This window comes from Nannospalax galili, unplaced genomic scaffold (genome assembly GCF_000622305.1).
Source record: "Nannospalax galili isolate Female #2095 unplaced genomic scaffold, S.galili_v1.0 scaffold161, whole genome shotgun sequence".
Taxonomy (NCBI): domain Eukaryota; kingdom Metazoa; phylum Chordata; class Mammalia; order Rodentia; family Spalacidae; genus Nannospalax; species Nannospalax galili.
Genome location: NW_008348586.1, coordinates 2720289 through 2728879, shown reverse-complemented (window position 1 = coordinate 2728879; position 8591 = coordinate 2720289). Strand labels below are relative to the sequence as shown.

General features: G+C 55.6%; 3 protein-coding genes across 9 annotated transcripts in view; 2 read left to right on the top strand and 1 right to left on the bottom strand.

Moving 5' to 3' along the window:
• Nucleotides 1–4136, top strand: part of Cuedc2 (CUE domain containing 2) — an 8677-nt gene extending 4541 nt beyond the window's left edge. For all 4 annotated transcript variants that reach the window (XM_008845652.3, XM_008845649.3, XM_008845648.3 and 1 more), the window contains 8 exons: nucleotides 1520–1605; nucleotides 2588–2731; nucleotides 2818–2879; nucleotides 2976–3103; nucleotides 3188–3370; nucleotides 3504–3565; nucleotides 3660–3720; nucleotides 3806–4136. In XM_008845652.3, coding sequence (XP_008843874.1) covers nucleotides 1532–1605; nucleotides 2588–2731; nucleotides 2818–2879; nucleotides 2976–3103; nucleotides 3188–3370; nucleotides 3504–3565; nucleotides 3660–3720; nucleotides 3806–3952 — 861 coding nt within the window. In that variant the 5' untranslated portion in view covers nucleotides 1520–1531 and the 3' untranslated portion in view covers nucleotides 3953–4136. The remainder of the gene's footprint in view (nucleotides 1–1519; nucleotides 1606–2587; nucleotides 2732–2817; nucleotides 2880–2975; nucleotides 3104–3187; nucleotides 3371–3503; nucleotides 3566–3659; nucleotides 3721–3805) is intronic.
• A 102-nt stretch (nucleotides 4137–4238) lies between these two features.
• Fbxl15 (F-box and leucine rich repeat protein 15) lies at nucleotides 4239–6738 on the bottom strand. Of its 3 annotated transcripts, none has more exons than XM_029569636.1 (5): nucleotides 6377–6738; nucleotides 6215–6343; nucleotides 5894–6047; nucleotides 5034–5539; nucleotides 4239–4577 (listed from the first exon to the last, which is right to left on the bottom strand). In XM_029569636.1, exons 2-5 carry the CDS (start codon nucleotides 6253–6255, stop codon nucleotides 4388–4390), a joined length of 891 nt encoding a protein of 296 aa, XP_029425496.1. In that variant the 5' UTR covers nucleotides 6256–6343; nucleotides 6377–6738; the 3' UTR covers nucleotides 4239–4387. The 3 variants fall into 3 exon arrangements, with proteins under 3 accessions (XP_029425496.1, XP_029425497.1, XP_008843869.1); XM_029569637.1 differs by having other exon boundaries at nucleotides 6215–6347; nucleotides 6381–6738; XM_008845647.2 differs by having other exon boundaries at nucleotides 6215–6738.
• Nucleotides 6739–7657: 919 nt separating this feature from the next.
• The window catches only part of Psd (pleckstrin and Sec7 domain containing), a 15135-nt gene continuing 14201 nt past the window's right edge, over nucleotides 7658–8591 (top strand). Inside the window, exon 1 of one of the 2 annotated variants that reach the window (XM_008845645.3) lies at nucleotides 7658–7726. Coding sequence is in view for 1 of the 2 variants with exons in the window: in XM_008845644.3 (XP_008843866.1) it covers nucleotides 8220–8310 (91 nt within the window). In the remaining variant the exon portion in view is untranslated. Of the gene's footprint in view, nucleotides 7727–8218; nucleotides 8311–8591 lie in introns of those variants that run through there. The other variant, XM_008845644.3, reaches the window with a different exon arrangement.

Below are 8591 nucleotides of genomic sequence, written 5' to 3'. Positions count from 1 at the left end.
TTTTTTTTTTTTGAGACAGGGTCTTCCTGTAGCCCCAGCTGGCCTGGAACTGGCTTTGTAAACCAGGCTGGCCTTAATCTGACAGAGATCTGCTTGCCTCTGCCTCCTGAGTGCTGGGATCAAAGGTATGTGCCACCATGCCCAGCTCCAAGATGAGATCTTCAGAGAGAAACAGCAGGGCAAGGAGAGAAGAGTAGTAACCTTGAGTCTGAGAGAGCATCAGAGAAGGGGACAGAGAGGGATGGAGCCAGGAAGAAAGCCAGAGGGCTAGAAGAATACCAGAGGTCTGTGATGTCTCAGAAGACATAGGTGGTGTTGCTAAAAGAGCAAATATTAGGCAAAATCATACAAGAAGTGCTCAAAACCAAAACAAAATTGGAGTGTTATCTGGTTCAACCTTAGTAGACCAAAACCTGAAAAGTAACTGGTATTCATAACAGAAATGTTGGTAGAGGTGTTGGAACAGAGCAACACTGGAAGGAGAAAGGGGTGGGATGGAAACTAATCAGGGCATGGTCAGCAGGACTTGATGACTGGTTGGGTACAGGAGGGGATAAGAAAGGGCAAAATCAAGGGTAGTCTCAAGTTTCAGATTTGGCAGCTGAGTATCAGTGTGTTTGGAGGGGATGGGTACCTGTGCAGAGCATATGCGTTTAGGGTTGGTGGATTCCTTAACCTTCTAGACAGGAGGATGCACTGATATTTGGATCTCTGAGTCTAGAGCCATTCTTACTACCTGTGCATTCTTGACTCCAAAATGCAGATTTGGGGGGAGTCAAAAGCATGTAGGTGAATTTAGTCATCAAGATTTATCCAGCACTTGCTGAAGGCAAGCATTTTCCTAGTTGCTAGGACTATACTAATAAGACATACAGCAGGTACATCAAGAAGGCAGTAGGGTAGCAGTAGATTGAGGAGGGAGTGGTGAGGTTACCGTGGCAAGGGCCAGACCTCGTGCTCTACAGGTTGTAGAAGGATGAAAGGCCTCTAGATGGGCGAGGCTGCTGTGGAAAAGCAGGAATTGGGCAGGAGAAAATCCACATAGAACTTCCCCTTCCATATGGGCCCCAGAGCCAAAAAAAAAAAAAAACCCAGCTCCTTTGTACAATGGGTGGGTGGCCTATCCTGGGGGTGGGGACTGTGCTTGGTCCTGAGCTCTGTTCCTTGGGGGCCTGGACAATGAGGCCCCTTGTTATTGGACTTGGGGGCCAAGTGACCCCCTCAGTGAGGAGATTCCTTAGCCAGGAGGCATGTGACCCCAAGACCTTGGCTTCTTGCCACTGGAGATGGGATGGGAGGATACCTCACTCTGGAGGCTTTCTGGAGACAGTGCCCTACTCTGTCTCTGGCTGGAGGAGATAGAGGTGGGTGGCAGAGAGAGCTGTGGCTCTGCCTGCAGGAGCTGGGAGGGAAACACCTGGTTCCACAGCTGGCAGGAAGGGAGGAGCTGCTGCCCCAGGCCCAGTGGGTAGAAGTAGCCTGGACACCTGGCAATCCTGTCTGTATTGTATCCCTTCAGAAAGGAAAGAACATGGAATTGGAAAGGATTGTCAGTACAGCCCTACTTGCCTTTGTCCAGACACACCTCCCAGAGGCAGACCTCAGGTAAGAATAGCTCCCTCTGAAGGATCAGGCTAAGTTCAGGGTGGCTGCTGGCCACTGGCAAATAGAAAAATGGGCACAAAAGCATCACATGAGGAGGGCTGATTATTATTATTAAATATTTTATTATTTTTATGTGTATGAGTGTACTGCCTACATGTATGTGAGTGCATCCGTGTTGTGCAATGCCATGGAGGTCAGAAGAGGGCTTCGGATTCCCCTGGAACTGGAGTTAAGGACAGTTTGTAGCAGCCATGTGGGTGCTGGGAACTAAAGAGAGGTCCTCTGCAAGAGCTCTTAACTGCTGAGAGCCATCTCTCCAATCCTGAGGGCTAGTCTTTTAAAAAAGTGTTTATTTGGGCTGGAGAGATGGCTCAGCGGTTAAGAACACTGACTGCTCTTGCAGAAGACCCGGATTCGGTTCCCAGCACCCACATAGCAGCTAACAACCAACCCTAACTCCAGTTCCAGGGGATCCAGCACCCTCTTCTGACATCTGTGGGCACTGCATGACACTGGTGTACTTGCATACATGCAGGCAAAACACTTACACATAAAAGAAAAACCCAAAAAACTAATAAATAAAAATACTTTAAAAAAAAAAAGTGTTTATTTATGTGTATGTGCATGTATATTTGCATGTGATGAGGCCAGAAAAGGGCATCAGATACCCTTATGTAGGTACTGGGAACCAAACTCTGGTCCTCTGAAAGAGCAGCAGTTGCTCTTAACCACTGCACCATCTTTCCAGCTCAGGGAGGGCTGATTTTGATTTGCTGAAATGGCCTTACCTCTCATGCTTTGTCTATCACCTTTATTAGACTGATGGAGAACCAAAGCTGGAGTCGGGGAGGGGAATCTCTGGCCTCAAGGACTGAGCTCTGACTAATGGATGCCCTAGAAACTGAGGAGTCTTAGTGTAGATGGGGGATCCTGGAAGCATCCAGTGTCCTACTCAGGGCTTGTCCTATTCACTTTCTTCCAGTGGCTTGGATGAGGTCATCTTCTCCTATGTGCTTGGGGTTCTGGAGGACCTGGGCCCTTCAGGCCCATCAGAGGAGAACTTTGATATGGAGGCCTTCACTGAGATGATGGAGGCCTATGTGCCTGGCTTTGCCCACATCCCCAGGTGAGGCCTAGCTGGGTCAAAAATGAGGAGAAGGCTGGCTGTGGAGAGTGAGCACAGTGGTCCCCTCACCATCTTTATCTTTTCAGGGGTGTAATAGGGGACATGATGCAAAAGCTCTCAGTACAGCTAAGTGATGCTAGAAACAAAGGTAAGTTTGAGGCTCTGGCATTTGGGGAATTCATTATCTGTCTCCCCTCCCCACCCAAATCTCTGGTAAACCTGATGCCCTCTCTGCCTCTTAAAGAGAACCTGCACCCTCAGAGCTCTTGTGCCCAAAGTCAGGTGCCTATTTCTCCAGAGCTCCTGCAGCAGCCTGAAAAGCTCAAAGAAGAGACCAGGTCTCCTGTTGCTGCTGGGGACAGCCAAGATGAGGTACTGGTAGAAGAGGGAACCAGTGAAGGACTTTGAGATAGGAAAGGAAGAAATGTGGCCTATTGTCAATGTTTGTGCCCACAGGCAGCTGGCACTGAGGAGGAACTGCTGCCAGGGGTGGATGTCCTCCTGGAGGTATTCCCTACCTGTTCCATGGAGCAGGCCCAGTGGGTGCTGGCCAAAGCCCGGGGGGACTTGGAGGAGGCTGTGCAGATGCTGGTAGAGGGCAAGGAAGATGGGCCTCCAGGCTGGGATGGCCCAAATCAGGTATCTTCTTCCAGCCCCACCCCCATAATCTCAGCTCCGTTCTGCCTTCTTGTTAAGCACCCACCCCTACCTATCCTGATCTGTTTCCCCTGTTGTTTCCACTGGGCATAGACTGGGTCTCTCATATCTGCAGGACTTGCCCAGGCGCCTCAGAGGCCCCCAAAAGGATGAGTTGAAGTCCTTCATCCTTCAGAAGTAAGTCTGGGCTGGGTTGGGCTGGGCTGGGCCGGGCTGGGCCCTAGAGGGTCTCCCAGGGTAACAGGCACTTAACCTAGCCAGTTTTTGGTAGGTACATGATGGTGGATAGTGCAGAGGATCAGAAGATTCACAGACCCATGGCTCCCAAGGAGGTAAGAGGGTTCAGTGCAGTTGGGGATGTGGAATGAGGAATCCTGACTCTTGATTTCTGCCATTCATTGCCTGATTGCCTGACAGGCTCCCAAGAAGCTGATCCGATACATTGACAACCAGGTAGTGAGCACCAAAGGGGAGCGATTCAAAGATGTGCGAAACCCTGAAGCTGAGGAGATGAAGGCTACGTACATCAACCTCAAGCCAGCCAGAAAGTACCGCTTCCATTGAGGCAACCCCTGGACTCTGCTGAGACTTCCAGATCTCAGAGGGATGCAGGACCACCCCACCCCCCAACTCCTAGGGCTTTCCTTACTCTAGTTCCTTCTACTGCCCCTTCTCAGTGTCCCTGCTATATAATGTTAACCTATTCCTGGAGCTGCCTCCATGAGCACAGTAAAGGTAGTAAAAAGAAGGGTTAAGTGCATTCTGGTCATTTCTAACCCCAAGGCTGGAAGAGTTACTCTGCCTGTCCAGACTTCCCTTCCCAACCTCACATCCCCTATGCACCAAGCAGGAAGGGGTAAAAAGCTTTTTATTTGAAATTCCAGGGTGGGGCAGGGCACAGGCCTCTCACCAGAGGTTCCCACAGTTCAGTTTCCCTATAGCTCAGTGTCAGACCCCAGCTACACAGTCCAGCTGTGCTCCCACCGGCAGGAGGGTCAGTCAGACCTGCAGGTTGACAAAAGGTGCGAAGCCTGCCATGTCCTGGAGTAGCACCAGGGCCTGGTGCAGAGGGGGCTCCACGTCGATGTCCACGCCACGCTTCCGCAATCGACTTAGGCTGGGCTCGGCCACGTGGTGGCAGTGCCGCACCCGTAGAGAGCGCAGAGCCGGACAGTACTCTGCCAAAGTCCTGAAGGAGGAGCAGGGTGATGCTAGAGGCAGGTGGCCCCCACATCTTCGGCAGGGCCAGCCTACTAAACCTGTGTCTGGTTCCAACAAATTCCAGGTTTCCCTCCAGCTCAGGGCCTTTTATCTTCAGTACCCAAGGAAGGAGGCCTGGATGGAATGAGACACTCCAGGCCCCCAGCTCACTGGGGAACCTGCCCTCAGTTCTACCCAGGGTTTCAGGATTACCCCCTTGTTGCAGAAATGCCAGGAATCAACTTTATGTGACAAACCTTGGTTCAAAAGTTGTTTAAACTGTGGGCGCCCTAGGCTAAATAATCCTAGGTCTTTCTGTTCAGAGAAGGAAAACTGGGTCACAGGAAGGTCTAGAACTCCCAGTTGGGCCTTTGACAACTAGAGTCCGCCCCTAGCCCCAGAGTGACTGCCCTCCTTCCACCCTCCACCCCCCAGACCCAGGCACCTGACACTGTCGCTTCCGACTCGAAGGCAGCCTGTGAGGTCGAGGTGCTCGAGTTGCGGGCAGTTTCGAGCCAACTCTTGGACTGCGGTGTCACCCACGTTGGCGTTGACCGCTAAGGAGAGGCTGCGGAGGCCAGCGCCGCGCCTCTGCGCCAGGTAGACGATGGCCTCGTCCTTGAGCTGGCGGCAGGCGGTGAGGTCCAGCTCCTCCAGGCCCGGGCAGCGGTCCGCGAGTCCACGCAGTGCCAGCCCGTCCACCCAGTCACAGTGAGCGAGCGAAAGGCGCTGCAGCCGCGGGCAGCCCTCAGCCAGCGCCCCCAGCGCTCGGCGGCTCAGCTGGCTGCAACCCGCTAGCGCTACGCTCCGCAGCTGCGGATTCCGTGCCAGCACTGGCACCAGGTCGTCGTCCGATAGCCATTCGTGACACGGGGCCAGCGCCAGCTCCTGCAGCCCCTCGGCGTCCCGAAGTAGCCGGGCCAGTGCAGCCCTCGGAATCTGCGAACCCACCTACGGGCCGGAGACACCGAGACGATCTTTCTCCGAGGCGGGACTGACATTGCCTATCCACTCCCGATTCTTGACCGGCAGCCGCTTATCCTCGCCTCGCCCCGCCTCGCCTCGCCCCGCCCCGCCCCGCCCCGCCCCAGGACTGCACGCTTTCCAGGAGTACGATGCCCAGGACTCGCCCTTTAGGGAGCCCACGCTGCCTGGGTCGCTGGTCGGGCCGCACAGGCGGGCAGCACCCGGGGGCCGGAAGGGTTTACAGTCCAGCGGGGGATCTGGGCTGGAGGCGGTGCCCACACAGGAGCTGCACACGCGGGTGGTGCCCACACAGGGGCGGGGCTCCGGTCCCCGGCTCACCTGGGCTGCGTCGAAGCGGCGCAGGCCGGCCAGGTGCAGCTGAACTAGCGCCCGGAAGGCCCGGCTAACGCGCTGAAGCCGGAGCAGCTGGCGTAGCGGGACCCAGTGCAGGACGTGCGGGAGTAGCACGTCTTCCCAGGGCAGGTCCAGGAGCCTGCGGATAGAGTGGCGTTGGCGTCTCCAGGCCGCTGTAACGTGCGAGCCCCTCTCTACTCTGCTCTAGCGCCCCGGCTGGCAAGAGGGGTCCCCAGGCCTTGCCAGAACTCAGCTCTCCTCCCGCGGGTCTCATTTCCCTCCCTCCGCACCTCCAGTGCTCGGTACCTGACGGCTCCGGGTTCTTGCTCCCCTCCGGAATGCTCCATTGGTGGCTCAGTCGGCGGTCTACTGCGCGTGCGCAGTAAGATCTTCCAGCTTTGGCCTTGAAGCGACTGCGGCGAATCCGCCTCCTTAGTCTGAACAGACAGACCGATTCAATCGAGTGCGGTCTCACTGAGAATCCTTATCCGAAAGCTTTCCGGATGGACCCCGAAACTGAGGCAAAACAGAGCAGCAGCGTACCATTAGACTGTCTTCTCAGCTCCAGGGCTTGAAGCCCGAGGCTGCAGGAGCGGTGAGCGGAGACTGCTTTCGGTCTTCGTAGTGGGCCAGTAGCCGCCTCTGAGTGGTGATGGGAGGAGCGGGCAAGGCCAAAGGCAGAAGGGGCGGAGCCAGGACTCCTAGGTTACCGAGGGCCTCCCTCTGTCCTCTGGTCGCTTTTAGCGGCTTTGAAAAATGGGGAGAGACTGACCAGATTCCTACCGACTGCCATGTAGTAGGTATTCAATAAATAATTGCCAAAAGGAAGAATTAAATGGGAGCGACGCTACAGTTTTTCTTTGCATCAAGCAAACTTGTTCAAACCTCCCATTCCTGGGGAATTGTGAATATCAGTTCAGAATATCCCATCCATCCCTTTCCACTTCAGGAAAACGTGGGCCGACTTTTTGCCTGAGGAGAGAGGCGAGAGGGAGTGGGAGGGGGGAGATTAAGAAGGACTATAACTTCCCCGGGGCTCCTTCCCCCAGAGGTTCGAGCCCAGGAGGAATGCATGCTCGGTGCAGCCCACCAGCGGTCCCGCTTCTCCACTGACCCTGGCTGGGTTCATCGTAGGGTCTGGGACCGGACTCGCTGGGGGACAGTGACGGACGACCCAGAGCTCGCCACTCAGCTAGCGGGCTTCCCTTTCACCATGCCCCCAGGTTCTGCTCTGGGGAACCCCTAGCATCCAACCATCCTCCAGCATCCAAAATAGGTGTGGGGGCTTGTGAAGGACTGGAGGGTCAACTGCATCCTACATGGTTGCGCGCTCCTGGGTAAGCGCTTCAGCCGCTTCATAATGTTAATCACATTCGAACTCTCACCATGGCTTTGGGCACCTCTGCAAAGGTAGGCAGGTCATTACATTTTAAAGACGAGCAAGTCGAGGCTCTGGGGAGGAAGCTCCTTGACCAGGATCAAACAAAACAAGGAGAAAGGACCCAGTCATCCTGGTTTTCCTATAATCCCTACCACACTACCTCACTCCTCAACGTAGCGGGAAGGGAGAAGCCAGCCAGCATCGGAAAGACCAGAGGGTAAAATCGGGTGAGGGACTTGCTTTCTCTTCTCAGTTGACTTGGAGGAAGTGGTAGCTTGGAAGGATCTCTGCAGAGATACATGTGGGCGCGCACCACCTCCGGGCGCGCGCCTCGTCCCCCTCCCCGCTTTGTTCGCGCCTCTGCGCTTGCGCATTACGACAAATCTGGCGCTGTCCCCTTCAGCACCACGCGGAACCCGCCACCACCCCTCCCCGCGGTGAGCCCCGCGCGCCCCCGCCTCGAACGTCCTCGCACCTCCAGACTGCCCTGAACCGACCCTCTCTTCCTTCCGAGGTCATAACCTGCCAGACCGGGCCTTCCAAAGGAGAATAGTTGCCATAGTAACTCGTGTGGCGTTTTCCTAAAATAGACCCTCTTCCACCCTGACCAAGGGCACAAAGGTTGCTTATGCTCCTTTCCCTCCAGTCTTGGGGTCACGGTTTCTAACCTCTTGCCTCTAAACAGGCGGGACGACTAACTTGGGCAGCAAGGAAGTTCTTCCTGAAGTCTTTCCTGGGGTGGGTGGTCGGTATAGGGATCGTGAATCTGAAAACCAGAATCCCTAAGGGTTCAAGACTGCATTCCCTTGATGTTCCTTCCATAGTTGATCTCCTGGTTTTAGGGGGCGGGTCTGGTCTACACCGGTACTCCTGTGCTTTGCGTGGCCGCGTGCTCGTGGGGGCGGGAGCGCGTGTGGCATGTAACAGGTCATGTGGCAGCCTCCTAGGGACACGCGTGTGCAGCTGGGCCCTACGTGTGGTTCAGGAGAGGGTGGACCAGAGAGACCTAAACACGAGTGGGGTGGGGCATGTGAGGGTTTTGGGGAATAGAACTTGGGGTTCCCTACACTCTCCCCCTCCTCTAGGGTGGGTCCTAGGTTGGAGGGGGAGCCCAGAGGGGCCTAGGGCCGAAGGGGTTGGCAGCCTTTGGGACTCAGGGCTCTGGGAAAGGATGGAGGTGGGGGGGATTAGCGTTTCCTGAGCTGAGCGGGGGGGGGGGGGGGGGGGGGGGGGGGGGGGGGCGGGGGGACAAGCGGGGCCCCCCGACCCTCCCCCCGCGCGGGGGCACCCCCCGTCGCCCCC

Excerpts from the sequence above, each read along its gene's own strand:
- Fbxl15 (XM_008845647.2), bottom strand. The coding sequence starts at position 6,255 with ATGGAGCATTCCGGAGGGGAGCAAGAACCCGGAGCCGTCAG. Across the intron at positions 6,048-6,214 it reads CAAGAACCCGGAGCCGTCAG|GCTCCTGGACCTGCCCTGGG; the intron begins GTACCGAGCACT and ends CTCTATCCGCAG. Across the intron at positions 4,578-5,033 it reads GTCGGAAGCGACAGTGTCAG|GACTTTGGCAGAGTACTGTC; the intron begins GTGCCTGGGTCT and ends CTCCTCCTTCAG.